The following is a 23946-nucleotide window of genomic DNA, read 5'->3' as shown; positions in this document are numbered from 1 at the left end:
CATTCAGTTACCCATCACAGTGCAAAAGAAAAGCAGAAAGAGATAGTAAGCATGAATTTAATGAACAGTGGGAAAATGAGTTCTTATTTATAGAGGGTCTGTCAGGAAAACCGTTGTGCATTGTTTGTGAAAACACTTTCTCACATAATAGAAGACACGATCTTAATAGACACTATAAAACACATCAGACTGAAATAGAAGGAAAACTGAAGCTAGTGCTTGGGTCTGAGTTACAGAAAGAATGTGTGATTAAGAAAAAGGAAGAAATCAAAAGACGACAAAATATATTTGTTAAAAATCTAATTAATGTTTATCTTGTTTTTATATTTAATCAATATAATGTAAAATGCTAAATATGTCTATATTTACATATTTTTACAAGAATTGAATGGGGGTACAAGAGTTGTATGGTACATCTGAACTTGTGCGTGAAAAAATTGACGCACGGAAGATGAAAGGTTGGTCACCCCTGGTATGGAGGGACCATAGAACAAGTTTCTGAATTTGTTTTGATGAAACTTCATCTAGATTCAATTAAAGCCCTTCAGCAATTAAAAACTGGAATTTAAAATTTTCTTTTGTAATAAAAACAATCACATTCATTAATTTTTTTTACAAACTATCCAAACATCCAAGTGCACATTAACCTAGAACTCTCCAAAATACAAAAATAAACTTGAAAAAAATAAACAATTTTCTTGGTGCTAGCCAGGAGAAGGTATGGCACTAAGCCAGGGGTTCACAATGATTAACCAAGCTGTCTGTAGACCCCAGGTTGGGAACCCCAGTACTAAGTTGAGTGTTCAACAAGTTGCAAATGCAAAATGACAAACCACAAATTAGGTTCAGAATTCGCAAAGTAAATGACTGTTTCACAGTATGATTACATGGAGCAGGGTAAACAAGGAATTAGTTTGAGCTTCCGTGGTCAGATTCCAGTTAGCATTACTAAAATTATGGATATGATCTATGGGATGCATCAGAGCATTGCATAGATCAGGAAAATTGATTAATCATTTGTAACCACCTTGAGAAATTCCCATTTCTCACTGTAGATAACTGACTTCTCTGAAGTTTAGTCAATGCCTCCTAACAAAGTGCTCACAATTGCCTGAGAGACTAGAGGATAAAAGGCTCGTTTTAATCCAAAATGAGTTAAAACAATTTATGGCATCTACATTCTGAACTATGTTTCCATGAGTTATACAGAGTAGAGGCCAATCAGCAGATTCATTCTGTCTCAGAGCACAATTCTACCAAATGTTTAAATTATTAAACAGAATCAGATTATGGCACCTGCAAGCATGCAGAGGCAGATCCTTGGTGTAGTATGTATCCTCCTCATCCTCTTCAAAGTTCAGTTCTGGTAATAACTGACTTGCTTTGGCGACCGCATCATCAACAGCTCCATTTTGGAGAACACCATCTGGTCCATTCACCTGAGTGAAGATGAAGAATCATTATCAATATATAATCTACAGGCCAAAGGGTTTTCATTCACAGTGATCAATGAGGAAAATAAAAATGAATTTTGCTTCTATTTTACATGTAACTTGTTTCACATTGTAGTCACTTCTCCAGTCAGGACGTTTCCACAGCACAAAAGTGAGCCTGATCAATTGTTCGGTGCAGTTTTTTAAACTATTCCACCACATTTGACTAAGTCAGAAATAGGAAGTGGTTCCAGTGAGATGGCTGGCAAACCAGCAGTGTATATTACAACCTCAAATCATTGAAGAACATGTCAGCAACAGGTACTTGGACAACGGTCATCACTCTTACAATCAAAACAGTGCACAGCTTATCAGAACAAGATGGAAAATTGCCAGTCAGCAACTGCACTCCCTAACTATAACATAAATGCATTTAACTAACAACCTCTATTAATCTAAAACCTTTTACATAATTAACGGAAAGCAGTCAATGTTAAAATTAATTTTGAGAAAATAGAGATGATCACCCAAATAGTCACTAGTTTCTCACTTAAGAGTGCCTGCGTTAGGTCTCTGCAATTCACAACAGAATGAAAGTTCTTCCAAACCAAGTTAAAACAATACAAGTAAATCCAGGTAAATCAGGAAAATACCTTTTGGGGCATTTAAGAACAAAATTTATTCTGCATAAGTAAACAACACATGACTAAATGTCTGCCTGATCACAAGAAGCTCTCTGCAGTAACTAAACTCCCTTCTCAGTCAGACCACATGGTTGTTATGACAACCATTACTGATGCAATGTAACTCTCACAAAATTCTGACAGCTTTTCATTTGCTCTGAGTCAATGAACCAACTGGTAATTTATAAGATATAATGGTGTGTACCAGTAACTATATACTTGCAAGTTCTTCACAGAAATAATTTTAAAATGCCCCCGTCACAAATGAAAATAATTATCCCAATTTCTCTGTCACTGCACTACGGTTTAGAAGTACACAAATATCTGGTCATTCACAAAAGTTCCCTCCCCTTAGTGTCCTTGGCAACAATCTATTGCCAACTGAACAAATAATCAAGTTGTACAAAGTACAACTGGTAGCTCAAGCATTCTGCATCACCTTTCAAAGCTGTATATGGTGTTTTAATTCACTTCACATTTAAAGCTCAAAGTCCAGCAGAAATAGGCCTGTTTCTACTAGTACTCTAGTTAAAAACCAGTTCTAAGAATGAGAAGTTAGCAAACTGTCCTAACACTGGCAAAGAGCAGATGGCACCTAAAAGACAGTTTTGAGTTTTCCAAAGAGCAAACATGAGGAAACCTGCAGATGCTGGAAATTCAAACAACTCACACAAAATGCTGGTGGAACACAGCAGACCAGGCAGCATCTATAAGGAGAAATGCTGTCGACGTTTCGGGCCGAGAGCCTTCGTCAGGACTAACTGAAAGGAAAAATACTAAGAGATTTGAAAGTAGGAGGGGGAAGGGGAAATGCAAAATGACAGGAGAAGACCGGAGGGGGTGCAATGAAGCTAAGAGCCGGAAAGGTGATTGGCAAAAGTGATACAGAGCTGGAGAAGGGAAAGGACGGGAGGCCTAGGGAGAAAGAAAGGGGGAGGGGAGCACCCGAGGGAGATGGAGAACAGGCAGAGTAATGGGAAGAGAGAGAGAAAAAAACAAATAAGTATGTCAGGGATGGGGTAAGAAGTCTCCTATACCATCACCAACCTTATCAGCTCTGGGGATCTCCCATCCACTGACACCAACCTCATAGTTCCCACACCCCGCACTTCCCGTTTCTACCTCCTACCCAAGATCCACAAACCTGCCTGTCCAGGTAGACCTATTGTCTCAGCTTGCTCCTGCCCCACTGAACTCATTTCAGCATGCCTTGACACTGTTCCCCCCCCCCCGTTCAATCTCTTCCCACCTATGTTCATGACACTTCTCACGCTTTGAATTTTTTCAATGATTTTAAGTTCCCTGGACCCCACTGCCTTATTTTCACCATGGACGTCCAGTCCCTATATACCTCCATCCCCCACCAGGAAGGTCTCAAAGCTCTTTGCTTCTTTTCGGATCCCAGACCTAACCAATTCCCCTCTACCACCACTCTCCTCCGTCTAGCGGAATTAGTTCTTACTCTCAATAATTTCTCTTTTGGCTCCTCCTACTTCCTCCAAACCAAAGGTGTAGCCATGGGCACCCGCATGGGTCCCAGTTCTGCCTGCCTTTTTGTTGGCTTTGTGAAACAGTCCATGTTCCAAGTCTATATGGGTATCCGCCCCCCCCCCTCTTTTCCTTTGCTACATCGACGACTGCATTGGCGCTGCCTCCTGCACGCATGCTAAGCTCGATATTAACTTTGCCTCCCACTTTCACACTGCCCTCAAATTTACCTGGTCCATTTCCGACACCTCCCTCCCCTTTCTTGATCTTTCTGTCTCCATCTCTGGAGATGGCTTATCTACTGATATTTACTATAAGCCTACAGACTCTCACAGCTACCTGGACTATTCCTCTTCTCACCCTGTCTCTTGCAAAAATGCCATCCCCTTCTCACAATTCCTCCATCTCCGACGCATCTGCTCTCAGGATGAGGCTTTTCATTCCAGGACGAAGGAGATGACCTCCTTTTTTTAAAACAAAGGGGCTTCCTTTCTTCCACCATCAACTCTGCTCTCAAACGCATCTCTCCCACCTCCCGCACATCTGCCCTCACCCCATCTGCCCGCCACCCCACTTGGGATAGGGTTCCCCTTGTCCTCACCTACCACCCCACCAGCCTCCAGGTCCAACGTATAATTCTCCATAACTTCCGCCACCTCCAACGGGATCCCACTACCAAGCACATCCACCCCCTTTCTGCTTTCCGCAGGGATCGCTCCCTATGCGGCTCCCTTGTCCACTCGTTCCCCCCCCCCCCCCCCCACTGATCTCCCTCCTGGCACTTATCCTTGTAAATGCAACAAGTGCTACACCTGCCCTTACACTTCCTCCCTCACCACCATTCAGGGCCCCAGACAGTCCTTCCAGGTGAGGTGACACTTCACCTGTGAGTCGGCTGGTGTGGTATACTGCGTACAGTGCTCCCGGTGTGGCCTTTTATATATTGGTGAGACCCGATGCAGACTGGGAGACCGTTTCGCTGAACACCTATGCTCGGTCTGCCAGAGAAAGCAGGATCTCCCAGTGGCCACACATTTTAATTCCACGTCCCATTCCTATTCTGATTCATCTATCCATGGCCTCCTCTACTATCAAGATGAAGCCACACTCAGGTTGGAGGAACAACAGCTTATATACTGGCTGGGTAGCCTCCAACCTGATGGCATGAACATTGACTTCTCTAAATTCCGTTAATGCCCCTCCTCCCCTTCTTACCCCATCCCTGACATATTTAGTTATTTGTCTGTTTTTCTCTCTCTGCCCATCACCCTGCCTGTTCTCCATCTCCCTCTGGTGCTCTCCTCCCCTTCTTTCTTTCTCCCTAGTCTTCCCGTCCATGATCCTTTCCCTTCTCCAGCTCTGTATCACTTTTGCCAAACACCTTTCCAGCTCTTAGTTTCACCCCACCCCCCTCCGGTCTTCTCCTATCATTTTGCATTTCCCCCTCCCCTCCTACTTTCAAATCTCTTAATATCTTTCCTTTCAGTTAGTCCTGACGTAGGGTCTCGGCCCAAAACGTCGACAGTGTTTCTCCTTATAGATGCGGCCTGGCCTGCTGTGTTCCACTAGCATTTTGAGTGTGTTGTTTGAATTTCCAGATGTTTTGTTGTATTATCTGAAATGACTAATAACTTACCATCAGAAAATAAAAATAATCTAGAGACTGAAAAAAGAAACAGTAAATGCTAGAATAAATCTAACAATCAGATAGAACAAAAACATAGTAAAGGCCCTTCAGATCACAATGTTTTGCCGACCTTCTAACTAACTCCAAGATCAATCTAACTCTTCCATCCCACATAAACCACCACCATCTACCCTAATCTTTTAAATGCTCCTAATATATCTGCTTCTACCACCAACCCTGGCAGTGCATTCCATGCACTTATCACTGTAAAAACATCTACCTCTGACACCCCCAACTGTACTTTCCTTCTTTCACCTTAAGGTTCTGGCTATTCACTCTATCAATGTCTCTTATCATCTTACACACCTCTATCAAGTCATCTCTCATCCACCTTTACTTCAAAGAGAAAAGCTTTAGCTCACTCAACCTTCACTCAATAAGGCACGCTCTCTAATCCAGGCAGCATCCTGGTAAAACTCCTCTGCACCCTCACTAAAGAGTCTACATCCTTCCTATAATACTGGGGTTCCCAAACTTTATGTCATTAAGCAAGGGGTTCTTGAACCCCAAGCTGGGAATCCCTGCTAATTAAACAACAAAATAAAAACTTGTTTCCTTGCTATCTAGGGTGATCATGCCATATTAAGTACATAGAGGTAGTAAAAAGAAAACAGTGCAGAATATAGTGCAGTAACTGCAGAGAAAGAGCAGTGCAGGTAAACAAATGAAGTGCAATGGTCGCAACAGGAACAAATAGGTTAGTTATTACTTGGAAGGGCGTGAGCTGTGAGGATTAGAGATCTAGAACAAGTACATCAATAAAAGTTGCACAAAACTATCAAGCCCAAAACCAAATCACACACAAGGGTTTACTTTTAGAGGGATAGAAAAGTGGCGAGTTACCTGCATCTGTTTTGAACTTTGGTAATGTATGCCAAATAGTTTTGTTTGTCACTGTGTAAAAATATGGAGCCAGTGGAGAGTATACAGATACCAGAAAAGAAAGGATATGCATATTCTGGAATTGATTAAGGCTGAAGGGCATCTGACATATTAGGAGATCTTTTAAGAGTGTGAAGCTTTAGATAAAATGGATGCAAGGTGAATGCTTTCACTTGTGGGGAACAAGCTAATTATGAATTTAAGACAGTCATTCAGAAACCCAGTAAGAAATTCAGAAGAAACTTCTTTACCCAAAGAATAGTGAGAAAGTGGAATGCATGTCACTACTACAGGTAGTGGTTGAAGTCAACAGTAGGGATGCAATTTAAGCATCTCTATTAGCATTCAGGATGTTTCCCAGGAATTAAATGTTAATGGAGTTCATTGCAATGCTCCAAGCGATTTGCTACTGATGACCAAAACCAATTCCTAAATAGTCCATTTTTGTTGTGCTATAATTTGTAGAGGTTAGATTTACAGCTCGGTACCTAGCAATACACCAAAATCTAACACATTTTACACGTTAATTTCATTTAGCATTGGAATGGACGGCCCTTTGAAATTCATGGCGCTCATCCTCTGTGCTCACCACCCACCTCAATCAATAGAACATCTGTTACAACTTTGTAAGATTAACAGGAATGCAAAAGCAGGCAACTACAACACAATTTTTCAAACAAAAGCAACTAGAAACAATAGGGGCAATGTGGCTGAAAGCAGAATGGATGTCACAAAAGAGCTTGCATACCAGAACAACTAGTATCACATGAACTCAGGGATATTTACTACAGATTAATACAAAACAGTATCTGAACACTTATTGCATAGTATATCTAGCTGTTTGAGGAATTATTTGAAGGAGATTTCAATCCTTAGATGACACAAGAATACAGTAACTAAATGGACCAAACTCAACATATTCTTAATACCTGTGGCACTGAAAAGCAAACTATCCAAGCATTTTAACTTGGCCCCTTTGTAAATTACAGAGCCACAGATATAAAAGTGACAACCAGATAATCTAATTTAGTTATGCAGACTAGGTTAAGAGTGTTACAATACTTGAACAGTGTCACCTTCAGCTGTGCAGCACTCCTTCAGAGTCACATCAGATTTAATGCTTGACCATAACACTACAACAGATGCAATATTGCAACTATTAAACAATACATCCTTGTGTTCGTATCTGCAAGTCCTTTCTCGATTAAAGGCAAAATAGTGCCAGAGGGTTCACTGAGATTTTCAAAAGACCTAGGTTTACACTGAAAAATAACTAACGTTGCAACTCTGTTAAAGGCAAACTGCCATAACAAGCTCATGTCAAATAGAACAGAAAAAAACTCTGGTAAGGCAGCACTTGGCAGAAAGAAAAATCTGACTTAAAAGTTTCAAGTTAATGTCTTCTCTGAAGCTTTCTTTCTTTAAAGATGCTGTTGAGAATGAGTACTTCCAGCATCCACAATATTGTAAGATTCAGTGCGAGGTCTGTTAGGAAATATAGCAGCATAGATTATAAACGGGCAAGAGATAAAAAGTTTGAATAATAGGCATTGCTAGGGTTACATATTAGCTGATTTTCAATATATAGATGGACAGTGGAGGTTATCTAGTGGTGATAATGAGGTTCACACTAATAATATGACTAGCATTGGAAGTAAACAATGGAAGGGTGCACAAAAACCTGTTTTGAATTTCAGAGTCCTCTGGATTTGACAGACCAGAGAATACCATACAAGCTTTATAAATGAGTACATGTACCAGATTTGCAATCTTTATACAAAATAGGCTCCAGTAAGGATGCTATGATTCACATACCAAAGAGTCTTTAAAAATGGATAGAGAAAGACATTCCAATTCTGCAAGTTGAGGTTATGAAGAGGACATTGTCTGCCCATCCCATCCCAAAACATTTAAGATACCCGAATCTAGTCAAAGCATTCCCAGATACAGGTGCCCCCCCCCCCCCTTTTACAAAGGTAGAGCATTCCTATGAAACCTTTCTTAAGCTGAAATGGCATAAAGTGAAGATTCATAAAGTAGGGGACACCTGTACTTAGCTTGTTCCAATAGCTATACTTTTAGGCCTAAATATTACTATCATGCATATAGTATACCACCTCCTACTATCATTACTCATTTAGTCCTTGCAATAAGCAAATACAAGGCCTTTAGATCCACATTACAGTTCCAATAGCTGATGTTTCTACAAGATAGTTGCCAGGAACAAAGTTCAGTAAAAAGAGGCGATCAAATCATTCAATCAAATCATCAAGCACAGATCTGATTTTATGATATTGAGATCCGATACACCATACAATCAGCTACCTAGCAATATTGAATAAATGAACTGAAGATAATTGCTGGTTCTTGCTTTATGACTTATAGTTGTTGCTCAACAATATGATTCAGCCCATGCATTGCTTTTGACCTTGTACAATGCCTGTAGAGAGCTTGCATTTTGTCCCAGTGACTTTATGGGTTTCTAATAAATGCTTTGGTTTCTTCTCAATCTCTTAATACCAAAGATATATTGATAGATTAATCACTTTAGCATAGGGAGACTGTAAAATTAAATCAAAAGGGATTTGATAGTCATGAGGGAATAAGCTACAGAGGGATAGGGAAACAAGGAGAGGCAATGGGACAAAATTGCAATGCTCTGCTGGGTACTAACTTGGGCTGAATAGCCTCCATAAAAGTGATTACTGAATTTAACATAGATACAAAAAATTGTACTAATAGTTTGAGTTTTCACTCCTTGGCTTCCATCAAGTATTACTTCCCATATTGCCACAATATACCAGATGACTGAATACTTGGCACAGTAAATAATGAAAGCAAAACCTGTACAGTACCTCAGTAAGGCTCCACTATCCCTGCTATTATCAGCACTGTACAAAGAGGATTTTTGTCAGCTTTAGTGCACTTTGCCCAATGTTGAGAGGCAAGAATGTGTAATCAAACTCTTAAGCAGAAGACAGGAATCACCAAGCCAAACTGTTATTTAAGGTACACAAACGCAAGAGATTCTGTGCATCTGGAAACCCAGAGTAACACACAAAATGCTGCAGAAACTCAGCAGGTCAGGCAGCATATATGGAAATGATACTACACAATGTTTCATGCCAAGATCCTTCTTCTGGACTGGAAAGGGGAAGGAGCCGGAATAAAACGGTGGGGGGGGGGGGGGGGGGAAGAGGAAGGAGGACTAGCTATAAGCTAGTCAAGACAGGTGGGTGAGAAGAGACAGGGCTGGAGAAAATGGATGGGGAGAAAGGAAGAAAGGGGGGGCAACAGAGGGAGATGATAGAAAGGTGAGAAGATGCAAGGATTCAGAGCAGGGAATACAAGAGGGAAAGGAGAGAATGGGAAGGAGAAATTGATATTCATGCAATCAGGTCGGAGGCTACCCGGAATAAGAGGTGTTGCTCCACCGAGTAGCATCATCATGGCAAAAGAGAAGGCCATGTCGGAACGGGAATGGGGATAGGAATTAAGATGGTTGGCCACTGGGAAAGTCAACTTCTGGCGGATAGAGTAGAGGTGCTCGACCAAGCACTCCTATTTACTACCCCCCACTCTGCTTTCAGTAACGATTGCTCCCTCCACGATTCTCTTGTCCATTCATCCCTCCCCACTAACCTTCCTGCTGGCACATATCTCTGCAAGCAAGAGAAATGCTACAGCTGTCCATTCACCTCTACCCTTACCTCCATTCAGGGACCCAAACTGCCCTTCCAGATGAGGCAACACTTCACCTGAAAATTTGTTGGGGTCATCTATTCTATCCGGTGTTCTTGATACGGCCTCCTCTACATTGGTGAAACCTGACATACATAAGTTGGGGGACCACCTTATCAAGCACCGTTTCTCCATCTACCAAAAGCAGTATTTCTCGGTGGCCAACCACTTTAATTCCCATCCCTACTCTTGTTCAAGATGTCAGTTCGTGACCTCCTCTTTAGCCACTCTCAGGATAGAGGAACAATACCTCAATCTGCCTAGGTAGCCACCAACCTGATGGCACGAACACCGATTTCTCCTTCCAGTATTATCCCCCTCCTCTTCTATTCCTCAATCTGGCCTGTTACCTTTTCTCCCCTGTCAATCACCCCCCCCCCCCAGTGCCCCTGGCTTCCTCCTTTTCTCCCCTGATCCACTCTGTTCTATTAGATTCCTTCTTCTCCAGCCCTTTACTTTTCCCCACTCACCTGGCTTCACCTGTTACCTAGCAAATCCCCCTCCCCTCCTCCCACCTTTTTATTCTGGCACCTTCCCCCTTCCTTTCCAGTCCTGAAGAAAGGTGGCAGCCCAAAGCATCCACTGTTTATTCATTTCCATAGAAGCTGCCTGACCTGCTGAGCTCCTCCAGCGTTTTGTGTGTGCTACTTAAGTTACACAAGGCTTATTATAGATCTTAAAAAAAACAAGCTTGCAGCCAAATGTTAAAACCTGTAATACAATACCAGTAACAAGAACTACATTTTACTCTTCAGAACCTCTGCTGTATAACAGCTTTAACATTGTGCTAGACCATGTAAAATGAGACTTGTGTAATAGTTCCAAGGGGTCAAATATAATCAATCTAAAAACCACAAGGCTATTAGACCATATAGCTGCTGTTCATTCAGGTAACATCTTTAAGTATGAATGTCCAAAGGGCTCATTGATATAAAAGATAGATTCTAATATTATAAAGAACTCACTAACAGAAAATTGAATCTAGATAACAGAATGTAGCGACTGTGATTCAATAGCTACAGTTTCAATTTCTTTTGACCCACTGGTGCTTTGACGTCATTGGACCTTAGCCAAGGCAAAGAGAAACGTTACTCTGAGAATCATTTGTAAAACTGCAGTGAGAAAGTTCATCCTTCAATTACTCTAACCGCTTCACAAGATTTTCAGAAGGATGAAACTCACTGTTCAATCAAAATGTAATGGAATTTATTTCTACAAACTGGAAACATAAAACATGGCTTTATTCCACAGTACCCACTATGTTCACACCTGCTGTATGTGTCACTGTCTGTGGTCAGGATTTTGATTAGCGTCCTTCCATCTGTTCCTTCAAAGTGGCTTAGAGCATAAAGAATAGATGGATTATTTGATCTGGAATATGTTCTCATGGTATAACATTTTGATCACTACAAGTATACAATAAGGCCATATGACAATTATAGTCAGAATACTGTGCATGAAGATGTAGTCTGTAATGTAGTGCTGTTTCTGACTAAACACAAGTCATCTTGTTTGGAGCCAAAACTGGCACCAGTTTTCTTCTTTCACCTGAAATGGCAAGCAGATTTCCATCTACCAGCTACTTAAAACAAAATTACCATTGACCAATTCAGTCAATCAAGACTGGAACGCCAACTTCTAATGATCAAAACTTAGCACTCAAAGATTAAATAGTCAAAATTTCTTAAAGTATAAAGTTGTCAAGATATTTGCTCCTCAATCTGAGGCAGCATAAAACATTTCCTGTATTAAAGCCACAATATAAACTCAAGAGACTTCATGCCCAATTTTTTAAACAATGGATCAAGCAAGCGATAGGTAAAAAGCAAAAAAGATGAACTCAAAACTTCATTAGCAGCAGTTCAGATGAAAAAAAAAATGCACCAAACTAGTAATCTTTTCAAATTTCTAGATTCAACAGGGGAACATGTTTAAATGTCTTTACAAAGGGTGTGGAACATCCATGAAATGCACTCTGCTATGTTTTAAGGAAAAAGGGCACTGCACAGATTGTAGCTCAGATAACTTTATTTTAACCAGACAAGAGAATTATTATATGGAACTGAAGCAGGCTGATGGAGTTAAGATATACATCAGCAAAAACTGTGCCTTAGCGATCATGAACAGAAACTGCACAAGCTTTATTTACATTCCTGAAGTCAAATGACTGAATAATTGGCGGCTTTGTGTTTTATTTAGTGGCGCTAGAAAGTTTGTGACGTTGTAGAATTTTCTCTATTTCTGCATAAATATGACTCAAGATGTGATCAGATCTTTGCACAAGTCCAAAAATTAGATAAAGAGAACCCAATTAAATAAATAACAAAAAACATTATATTTGCTCAGTTATTTCTTGAGAAAAATGATCTGATATCACATGTATTTGTTGGGAAGAAGTATGTGAACCTCTGGGGTAATGTCTTCTACAAAAGCTATTTGGAATCAGGTATTCCAATCAATGAGATGAGATTGGAGGTGTGGGTTGTCGAGCTGTCCTGCCCTATAAAAAAGATACACAAAGTCAGGTTACTGACAGAGCCTGCTCTTCTTAAGGATGTGTTTATGTGCACCATGCCTCGATCAAGATAACCTTGAGGACATACGAAGAATTGCAGAGACGCACCAAGCTGGAAAAGGCTACAAAGGCATTTCCAAAGACCTGAGTGTTCATCTCCACAGTAAGACGAACTGTCTACAAATGGAGGAAACTCAGTGCTGTTGCTAGTCTCCTTAAGAGTGGGCATCCTGCAAATCATTACACCAACAGCATAACATGTAATGCTGAATGAGCTGAAAAAGAACCCAAGGGTAACAGCAAAAGACCTGCAGAAATCTCTTGAACTTGCTAAAGTCTCTATTCATGTGTCCACTATAAGAAAAACACTGAACAAGAATGGTTTTCATGGAAGGACACCCTGGAGGAAACCACTGCTCTCCAAAAACATTGCTGTACATCAAGTTTGCAAGAGACTACTGGACATTCCACAATGCTTCTGGGCTATTGTTCAATGGACAGATGGAATAAAAGTTAAACTTTTTGGAAGAAATGCACTCTGCTATATTTTGAGGAGAAAGGGCACTGCACACCAACACTGCAACGCAACTGTGAAGCGTGGTAGAAGGAGCATCATGGTTTGGGGCTGCTTTGCTGCTTCAGGGCCTGGACAGTTGAAGGAACAATAAATTCAAAATTGTATCAAGTTATTTTACAGGAGAATGTCAGGGTAGCAGTCTGTCACTTGAAGCTTAATAGAAGTTAAAGATTATGCAACAAGACAATCCGGGGGAAAAAAAGAGCAAATCAACAGAGTTTAAAAAGAAGAAAAATTGTGTTTTGTAATGGCTAGTCAAAGTCCTGGCTTTAATCTTATTGAAATGTTGTGACCTGAAGCAAGCAGTTCATGCAAGGAAGCCAACCAACATCCCAGAATTGAAGCAGTTTTGTAAGGAGGATTGGCCTAAAATTCCTCCAAACCAACATGCAGGACTGATCAACAGTTACTGGAAACAACTGGTTGAAGTTATTGTCATACCGGGGGGGGGGGGGGGGGGGGGGGGGGGAACGGACGACCCTACTCTAGAAACTGCCAAGAATTTCCCTAGTGCATAGCCCTCTATTTTTCTAAGCTCCATGTACCTATCCAGGAGCTCTTAAAAAACCCTACTGTATCCACTTCAACCAGCACCCACCACTCCTCTGTGTGAAAAACTTATCCCTGACACCCCCTCGGTACCCATTTCCAAACACCTTAAAACTATGCCCCCTTGTGTTAGCCATTTCAGCCCTGGGATAAAAAGCCTCTAGCTATCCACACAATCAATGTCCCTCATCATCTTTTACACCTCTATCAGGTCACCTGTCATCCTCCGTTGCTCCAGTGAGAAAAGGCCAAGTTCACTCAACCTATTCTCAAAAGGTACACCTTCCAATCCTGGCACCATCTTTGTAAATCTCCTCTGCACTCTCTATATATCCAAATCCTTTTTATAATGAGGTAACCAGAACAGAACACAGTACTCCAAGTGGGGTCTGAACAAGGTCTTGCATAGCTGCAACATTACCTCACAGCTCTTGAACTCAATCCCATGGCTATCGACATGAACCCCAAGATCTCTCAGATCCTCCACACTGACAAGAGTCTTACCATTAATATTATATTGTCTTCAAATGTGACCTACCAAAATGAACCACCTCATACTCATCTGGGTTGAAGTCTATCTGCCACTCAGCCCATTTCTGCATCCTATCAATGTTCCACTATAACCTCTGACAACCCTCTAGACTACCCGCAACACTCCCAACCCTTGTGTCATCAGCAAATTTACTAATACCCCCTTCTACTTTTTCTTCCAGGTCAATAATAAAAATCACAAAGAGGAGGGGTCCAAGAAAAGACCCCTGCAGAACACAACTGGTCACCAACCTCCATGTAGAATACGAACCATCTACAACCACACTTTACCTTCTGTGGGTAAACCAATTCTAGATCCACAAAGCAAGGTCACCTTGGATCCCATGCCTCCTTACTTCCCGAAGAAGCCTTACATGGAGAACCTTATCAAATGCCTTAATGAAATCCATATACACTACATCCACTGTTCTACCTTCAAGGTGTTTTGTTAAATCCTCAAATAATTAAATTAGGCTCGTAAGGCATGACCTGCCCTCGACAAAGCCATGCTGACTATCCCTAATCAGATTATGTCTCTCCAAGTGCTCATAAATCCCACCTCTTGTGATCTTCAACAACTTGTCCACCAATGAAGTCACTCACTGGTCTATAATTTCATGGGCTATCTCTACTCCCTTTCTTGAAGAAAGAAACAACATTTGCAACCACCCCCCCCCCCCCCAATCCTCCGGTACTTCTCCCATCCCTATTGATGTCGCATAGATCATCTCAAGAGATTCAGCAATCTCCTCCTTCACTTCCCACAGTCCCAGGGGCATATCTCATCTGGTCTCAGTGACTTATCTAACTTAATGCTTTTCAAAAGCTCCATCACATCCTCTTTCTTTATGTCTATATGCCCAAGTATTTCAGTCCACTGTAGTCATCTGCACAATTGCCAAGGTCTTTTTCCCTGGTGAATACTGAAGCCAAGTAAGTACCTCCGTTACCTCCTCTGACTCCATGCACAAATTTCCACTATCGCACCTGATTGGTTGCATTCTCACACAGCTCATCCTCTCACTTATCACACACTTGTAGAATGTCTTGGGGTTTTCCTTAATCCTGCTCACCAAGGCTTCTCATGGCCCCTTCTGGCTCTCTTAATTCCATTCTTAAGCTCCTTCCTAGCAACCTTGTAATTTTCTAGAGCTCTAACAGTACCTAGTTTCTTGAACCTTTTTTTTGTAAGCATTTCTTTTATTCTTAACTAGATTTTCTGCATCCTTTGTATACCATGGTTCTTTAATCCTACCACCCTTTCCCTGCCTCAATGGAACATACCTATGCAGAAGTCCATGCAAATGTTCCCTGAACATTTGCCACATTTCTGCCATGCATTTCCCAGAGAACATCTGTTCCCAATGTACGCTCCCAAGTTCCTGCCTAACAGCATCATATTTCCCCCACCCCAATTAAATGTTTTCCCAAATTGTCTGCTCCTATCCTTCTCCAGCGCTATGGTGAAGAAGATAAGAGCTGTGGTCACTACCTCCAAAATGCTCTCTCACTGAGATACCTGACCAGGTTCATTTCCCAATACCAGATCAAGTACAGCCTCTCCTCTAGTTGGCGTATCCACATATGGTGTCAGGAAACCTTCCTAAACACACCTAAAAAACTCCACTCCATCTAAACCCCCTTGCACTAAGGAGATGCCAATCAATTATTAGGAAAGTTAATACCTCCCATCACAACAACTCTAGTATTATTGCACCGATCCAGAATCTGACTCCATCTGTTCATCAATATCCCTGTTACTATTGGGCAGATCTATAAAAGCAACCCAGTAGAGTTACTGCCCCCTTTCCTGTTTCTGACTTCCACTCACACTGACTCAGTAGACCCTTCCATGACTTCTGCCTTTTCTGCAGCTGTAACACTATCTCTAATGAGCAATGCCATGCCCCCACCTCTTTTGCCTCCCTCTGTTCTTTTTGAAACATCTAAAGCTTGGCACACTCAACAGCCTTTCCTGCTCCCGAGACATCAAAGGGTCTCTGTTATAGCCACAACGTCATACTGGTCTACACATTAAGTTCATCCGCCTTGTTTATGATACTCCTCTTAACAGACACATCTCAAACCATCAGGCGGAGAGCATCTTTGCTCTAACATCTGCCTATCCTTCCTTACAAACAATAGTTTAAACCCTTCCCAATAGCATCAGCAAACCTCACCAGGATATTGGACCCCAATTATTTCTCCTGTTGGTATAGACTTCAGTAGTTTTGCTCCTAATGAGAGCAGTTTCCCCATCTTCTCTCAGATAATGAGACATATCTATTATCTTCTAAACTGCAATGACTTTACAAAATTTAAGGAATGCTTAAATTTGTCACCGCAAAATCCCAAAACAAAAGCTCTCATCAGAATTGTTTACCTTCTAATATTTTTTCTTAGACTAATACATAAGCACATACTTCATTTCACCATAATTCATAAGAAACTTGTATCAAGCTGTGGAGATGCAATTAATGTCTCTGCCATTTCCTTGTTCACAATATTTGTCTTCCTGCAAATTACCCACATTTATTTCTGCAAATATCCAAACCAAAGATCAGTTTATAATCAGTTTTTATTTTATTCATTTTTGAAGGGGTTCTGTGCACCACTGGCAAAGCTGACATTTGCTGTTCCCCCCTTACTATCCTTGAGCTGTGTGGCTTCTTGGAGACTTCAGAAGTAATGTCAAGAGTTAGTCACATTGGTCATAGAGAGTAAGACAGCCATACATCATGGAAACAAGGCTCTTCAACCCAAATGATATGACCATCTATGTCATTCCCATGCCCCTCAATTCCATTCCTATCCATACGTGTATTTATCCAATGTGTCTTAACCAGTGATTGCATCAGCTTCTTACTCCACCTCTGGCAAGTGATTCTATATACCCCGTGTGGGAAGAACTTACCCTCCCCTCACATCTCCTTTAAATATTTTACCTCTGCCCTCAAGCCCATATCTTCTTACTTTAGACTCTACCATTGGAACAAGACTATCTACCATATCTACACCACTCAGTTCTGCAAATCATTTGGTCATCCCTCAGCCTCCTGCACTCCAGTAAGAATAATTCTAACCTTTCCAATCTCCCCTTGTAACTACTGCCTTCCACCGCAGGTGACATCCTGGCGAATCTCGTCAGCACTACTTCTAACTACCACATCCTTTCTAATGTGATCAGAACCACACAAAATATTCCAAATGTGGCCCTACCAAATTCCTCTACACTACAGCATAACTACCTGAATCTTTCACTACATGCTTCTTTCACTACCTTATCTGCCCATGTCACCATTTTCAGGGAGCTATGAACCTGCACTTCTCAGATCCTCTGTATATCAATCTTTTTAAGTTTCCTGTTGTTTACTGTACATACACTGCCAGTATTAAATGACCTAAAACACATTACCTCATACTCGTCTGGATTAAATTCCACCTGTACTGCTCCGCCCAACTTTCCAGTTCAACTATATCTATCTGTTTACTGGGGCAATCACCCTCCATCTACTATTCCAGCAATCTTTGTCTCATAAGCAAACACAAGTGACATTCTCATTCAAGTCACTTATATATAAAGCAGTATTCAAGGAATCTGCTACTGAGAGCTGTCCATTACCTAATTTTTCTGCACGTCAGAAGTGTCCATAATCTGCTCAATTTTATTCAAATTATATTAATTCTAGCATACCCCATAATACAACATAGTTGATACATGTGCAGTTATTAACGAATGCAGAACATTACTACCCTGAAAAAATTCTTATAAAATGAAAGTTGTACTTCCACAGTCACGTCTCCCAGCACTAACTCCCTGCAATATATTACTCATTAAAGGCTTCTAGCCTGATAAACAACCCACCACCACTACCCTCTGTATCTTATCACCAAGTCAATTTTGGACCCGGATTCCCTTGTATCCCATAACTCCAACTTTCCAGTGAGCATTCTTCATACGTCTGTCTTATCTTCATTTGTTTTCTTCGAAACCTCAACAAAACAATCAGATTTGTGAGGTAGAACTTCACATATACAAAATCATGCCGATTCCACCTAATTAGTTGCTACATTACCATGGAATTATAGATTCCATCTTTTAAGAATTTTTCCAATAGTTCCCCTACTGCTGATTTCAAGACTGATTGATTTGTAGTTTCTAGGCTTTTGTGAATATGAGAACATCAACTCTCTCCAGTCTTCCGGTTCTAACCCATGCCTAAAGATGATGGAGAAACCTTCACTGAGATCCAGCAAGTTCCTCCTATGCTTCCTATCACAATTTTATCAGGCCTTGGGAATCTATCCACCTTAAAGAGAATCAAAAGCTCTAACACTTTTTCATTCCTGATGCACACATGTTCAACACTATCCTAATTAGGCAAGAAACCTGCCCTAATTTTCCATTCTCCTCATCTTCTCTCATGAATTGCTCCTCTCTGCACTAAGGCTGAGGCCGTGGCCTGCTCAGAGCTTTGTATCTGCGGGCTCCCCATGTTTACTCTGCTATGTGCTGAACTGAGGCTAAGCTGTGGTGGGCTCTAGGCTTCGTGTCTGAGGATTCAATTTTGTTCTAAATACTATTTTCTTAATTTTATTGTTTAGAGAGTTTGCTTTCTTTCTCCCTCATATTTGGGGTCTATCGGTCATTTTTTATGGGGTTTTTTTTTGTGTTTCTTGTGTGGCTGCCTGTGAAGAGACAAATCTAAAGGTTGTATAATGTATACATACTTTAAAATATTAATTTAGGACAACAAAGAGAATTCCAAAATATTTTATAAATTTTTTTGGAAGATAATAGCTACCAAAAGATTAGGTTCTGGGTTCCACACCAAGACTTTCCTTTTAGGCTCTGAGAAAACAGTCTTTACCCAACTTTCATCTAATTCTAATACATTTGTAAAGGGCTTTGGAATTCTCATTCTGTTGACCAGGGCACTTCACATCCTTTTGTCCTACTGCTTTCTTAACATCTTTCCTATATGCGCCATGAATCTGAATTCACCTGGTAACAACTTCCTATACCTGACATCCACTTCTTGAAGATCTGGAGTCACATACAGTTCACTCAAGAGTGGAAAATTCAAAAGCCTGGAAACTACAAATCACTAAGTCTTGAATCAGTAGGGAAATTACTGAAAAAAATTCTTAAGAATGGAATTTACAATTCCATGGTAATGTATTAACTGGTTAGGGGAATCAGCATATTTTCAGATGTGATGTCTTATCTCACAAATGTTTTTTTGACAGCACAATTCAGATCACTAATCAACAGAATGTTTTCTATGACAATACAGTAGCCATTTACCTGCATATTTTCTTATTCTGTTAATCACTTGGAATTACAAACCAATAACTGGAAGATTTGAAATTTCAGATGTGAATGCTGTCCTCTCAGTTGCTAGTCCAGGCCTTTGGATAAACAACCTGGTTTTTTCACCATATCACTTGTTAGTTCTTCTCTTGAACATCCTTTTCCAAACTGAAGTGTGCCAATGCTCAGGTTAATCACACTTATTGAAATATTTATAAATACTTTCCTTAATCCAGCATTTTTATTAACTCTTAAATGGTTGGACCAGGTTTTCTTTGCAAAATCATATTGATCGCAAACTGTAAATCAATAGGAGACATCTTACAATACAACAGGCCAGGAGTAAGATCATTATCAGAGAATGTTCATGAAATAGAAAGCAATGGACATACAATTGACAAAGAAACTTAAAGCAGCAAAACAAAAATTAATAGATTTTAAACAGTACAGCTCAAGTAGTTAATAACAATGTTTGAAAATCATATACATCCAGTTGATCAGCCAGAAGCCAAAAGCTGCTGCACATCACATTCTTGGCACTGTCACAAATCAAACATTTTTTCAACTTTAAACCAAGAAATCTTCCAAATGACAAACATGTTATAATCAATCAATAAAGACTGAATATAAAAGTTTCAGTTTCCCTAACAGTAGCATGACAGATGAAATTTGAGATAAACGAGAGCAGTGGATAAATACCATTGCCAGAGGGAGGTACAAATGGTTAATGAACTTCAGGAAAGTACACTGAAGCAACTCACCTATGGATTACAATCACCATATGTACTAGAATTCCTTCATTAGTCATTCATAACACTGTGCTTGCTCAGACACCAAGTTTTTACTTGATAGCATGGACATATTCTGGAATGAGTTGATACTTCTCAGAACATGCCACTACTTTTGTTTTAAAACAGTTGAGATTTGTTCGACATAATGTGGACCCTCCACAAGAACAGTTTGATTAGCCATTGGCAGTCTGCTTCTGGGAACCTATATAAATCTAGCTCAACTATGGGCTGAATATTAGTGGCAATCTTTCAGTGATATGACACCATGGGCATACCTTGACGCCAATTGACAGTGTCACAAGTAAAAGGTGGAAACTTTGCCAGGCAGGAAAACAAGTTTTATTAGAATAGATTTTCAAAGAGCAAGCAGGAAAACTGGGTAAATACATCAAAAAGGAACCTATACTGCAAACAAGCTTTACAATTCCCAGCGCCAGAATATGTTAAGTGTGTTGTATGGTATTTGTGTTTGTCTGATTAATAGTAATTCATAAAATCACAACCACAACTGCAAATTACTGTGGTCTACAACAACTAATGGTCACCTGGGAATGAGTCGTGGTTCCTTCAAGTCTGCATGTCACTGTTGCAGTAAAGTGTGACTTTGAAACCGTGTGTTACAGCACCCTAATCTTTGCCTTGTTTGGGCAGTTCAATACCCTAATATTTTGAGTGATTAAAATCCAAATAATAAACATTCCATATCGTTAGTACCTATTCCAATAGCTTCACCAAAACGCTAAATCTATCAAGTGAACTTTCAATTACTCCAGCAAATCCACTGCTAAGTTTCCTTGCAGTACTCCCTCACCTCAGCTACTTCGTGCTCAATCCTGTACTCTCCTTTCAGGCGGCACATTGAAAAAGACATAGTATGTTAACAATGAGGCCTAATTCACACCAATTAAATTGGCCACCTAAAAATATGGCGCTATCATAACAGCTAAAATAAATGTTCAATTAACTTCCTATCTGTATGTTGATACCACGTGCTACTAGAATTACAAACCCAAGACAACTATGGTAATGATCAGGTAATCGCCCAGAATCTTTACATGGGATTTTAATTGTTCTTCTACTCTTACCGCTGATGCAACTGTCACTTTTAAACATTAACAGGCATTTAGTAACTTTTCTCGCACAATGTTTGATTTGGATGAGAGAAACGTTCATGCAAATGCACAATTCCTAAGCCTTCCGCCAAAGCTTAACTCACCTAAATCATGACTTGGACGATACTTAGGCATATGCCAAATAGTAAGCAGGTTTTCACAAACACTTCTGCTGAGCTCCTGCAGCCCAACTTAGACCATCATCACGATTGCACCTTCCTACAATAAATGAGAACTATTGCCGTCCCGGGGCAAAAGTCAGAGGAAAGAGGAAGATCCTCCAGTGAGGAGGGGGTGAATAGAAAGCGCGTGAGGGGGAGGTGAAAGAAAGTTCGCATGCAGTTTAGGGCGAAGGGGCGTAAGAATGTACACTTCAGACCCTTTTTGTAAACCCGTTCCACCCCTTCCTTCGGTCCTTTCTCCGGCCCAGGACCGCTTCCTGCTGCCATGTGCGTCTCCTTCGGGCTCTGAGGCCCAGGCCACGCTATAAGCCAGGAAACGCTGGGCGGTGGTGCCAGGGCTCGGCGTGAGATCACACCGCCTCGGGTTGCTGGCGTGCGGAACACCCCCCTCCCCCAACCACTCGCTCTCACCCAATCACCGGCGCTCTCCTCACCTGTCCGTCGCCGGGGCCTTGGCTCTGGCCCTGAGTCTGCGTTTGAGACGGCAAAGTGAAGTCGGTGAACTCGAACTCGGATCCCTGCGTGTCGGCCCCGAGCAGCTCGGCCTCCTCGGTGTCCAGGAAGGTCAGCGTTTGCGAGCTCGGCCCATACGCGTCCACACTCATGGCGGCCACGGCGCGGGAGCGCGCACTCGCCCCCGGCGCGATTCAAACCCACGGGGCAACAACCGCTGCGCAGCACGGCGCGCGCCGGCCGAGGGGCAGGCGGAGAGTTGGCGCTTGGGGTGGACGTCCGCGGGTTCGGGGCCAGGCGGTGGGCCTCGGGCTTGGGCCGGGCGGAGGACCGTGGCGTTCTGTATCCGTCCGAGCGCCTTCGTGGCGAGGCGAGAGACCTTGGGGTCGGGGCCGGATGAGTGACCACGGAACCGGGGGACCGGATCGAGCGGGTGGGCGGCAATCGATCACCGGACACACAAACCCAGCAACAGCGCGAGAGCCGCAACTCCCCCGCAGCACTGACGTACCGCACAGAACGCCCTGACGTAGGAACGCAGTTGGGGTTGCGGTGACGTCATTCAACCGGCAAGGAGCGGTGACGCAATACACATGAGAGCGGCGAAGCGGGGGTAGCGCCGAGCGAGCGGAGGTGGGGAGCCGAGAGCCTCCGGATTCGCGCTTCCGCCTCCGCCGGCCCTCTCCACGCCTCAGCAGCGCTGCAACACGTTGGCGGGTTGCGATGGCAGGAGGAAGTATGGGCACTCCAGACCGTCTGCTCCCCTTGACGTGCAGGTTGCCATTTTAGACCCAGTGCTCATAACGTCCATTAAGTACCATTGTCCTCCTGTCACATCAGGGCTGTTGTCCTTGATTATTACATTCCCTGAGGGGGTTACACAGGATCAATGTACTTATCTGAAATAGTCTGCCCTGGTCAGTAGAAATCAATGCTGTTTTGAGAGGCCATCTCCATCGGACCAACATTACTGCTGGCTAATCCCCACTGATCGAAACTGGATGTTAGACCCTGTCCAAAAGGGAGAGAGGATGGATCAGGTATCCACGGCAAATAAAGACAAAAAAAAACAAAATGTAGATGCTGGAAAGCTGAAAGAGGGGATCTTTCTCATGCAACAAACACAGAACATTGGAGGAACTCAGGAGGTCAGGCAGCATCTATGGAAAAGAGTAAACAGTCGACGTTTTGGGCCGAGATCCTTCAGGACTGAGAGGGAAGGGGTGAGATGACTGAATTTGGGTGGGGAGGAGGCTGGCTGGTAGGAGGGAGGTCAAGTCAGGTGGGTGGGAAAGGTCAAGGGCTGGAGAGGAAAGAATCGGATGGGAGAGGAGAGTGGTCGATAGGAGGAGGGGACCCAGGAGAAAAGTAATAGGGAGGTGAGAAGAAGTAAAGGGTTTTGTTCAACAGAGGAAGTAATCGATATTCTTACTATCAGGTTGGAGGGTACCCAGACAGAATATAAGGTAGAATCACAAACACAAAAAAATCTGCAGATGCTGGAAATTCAAGGCCACACACACACAACTTCTCGTCTTTTTTTCCAGTCCCGATGAGGGACCTTGGACAGAAGCATCGACTGTTTACTACTTTCCATAGTTGCTGCCTTGCCTGCCAAGTACCTCCAGCGTCTTGTGTGTGAATATAATGTGTTGCTCCTCCACCCCGGGGGTGGCCTCATTTTGGCACAAGAAGCGGCCACGGATCGACATGTTGGAATGGGAATCGGAATTTAAATGCTTGGCCACTGGGAAGCTCCACCTGTGGCGGATGGTGCAGAGGTGCCAGACGAAGTGGTCCCCCAATTTACAATGGGTCTCATCAGCGTAAAGGAGACTGCACTGGGAGCATTGGACACAACAGACAACCCCAGCAGATTCGCAGGTGAAGTGTCACCTCCCCTGGAAGAACTGTTTGGGGCCCTGAGTGCAGGTGAGGGAGGAGGTGTATGGGCAGATGTAACACTAAGGCCGCTTGCAGGGGTAAGTGCCTGGAGGGAGATTAGTGG

The 23946-nt window shown here is 42.1% G+C and overlaps 1 protein-coding gene across 3 annotated transcripts in view; it reads right to left on the bottom strand.

Annotated features, from left to right (window-relative positions):
- The window catches only part of upf1 (UPF1 RNA helicase and ATPase), a 51778-nt gene extending 29340 nt beyond the window's left edge, over positions 1-22438 (bottom strand). For 2 of the 3 annotated variants that reach the window (XM_059991303.1, XM_059991304.1), the window contains exons 1-2: positions 21920-22438; positions 1297-1439 (exon numbers count right to left, since the gene is read on the bottom strand). In XM_059991303.1, the coding sequence (XP_059847286.1) occupies positions 1297-1439; positions 21920-22090 (314 nt within the window). In that variant the 5' untranslated portion in view covers positions 22091-22438. The remainder of the gene's footprint in view (positions 1-1296; positions 1440-21919) is intronic. The other variant, XM_059991305.1, reaches the window with a different exon arrangement.
- Between the last annotated feature and the right edge of the window lie 1508 nt (positions 22439-23946).

This window comes from Hypanus sabinus, chromosome 16 (assembly GCF_030144855.1).
Source record: "Hypanus sabinus isolate sHypSab1 chromosome 16, sHypSab1.hap1, whole genome shotgun sequence".
Lineage (NCBI taxonomy): Eukaryota > Metazoa > Chordata > Chondrichthyes > Myliobatiformes > Dasyatidae > Hypanus > Hypanus sabinus.
Note: the sequence above shows the minus strand (reverse complement) of the source record. Positions and strands in the feature narration are given on the sequence as shown.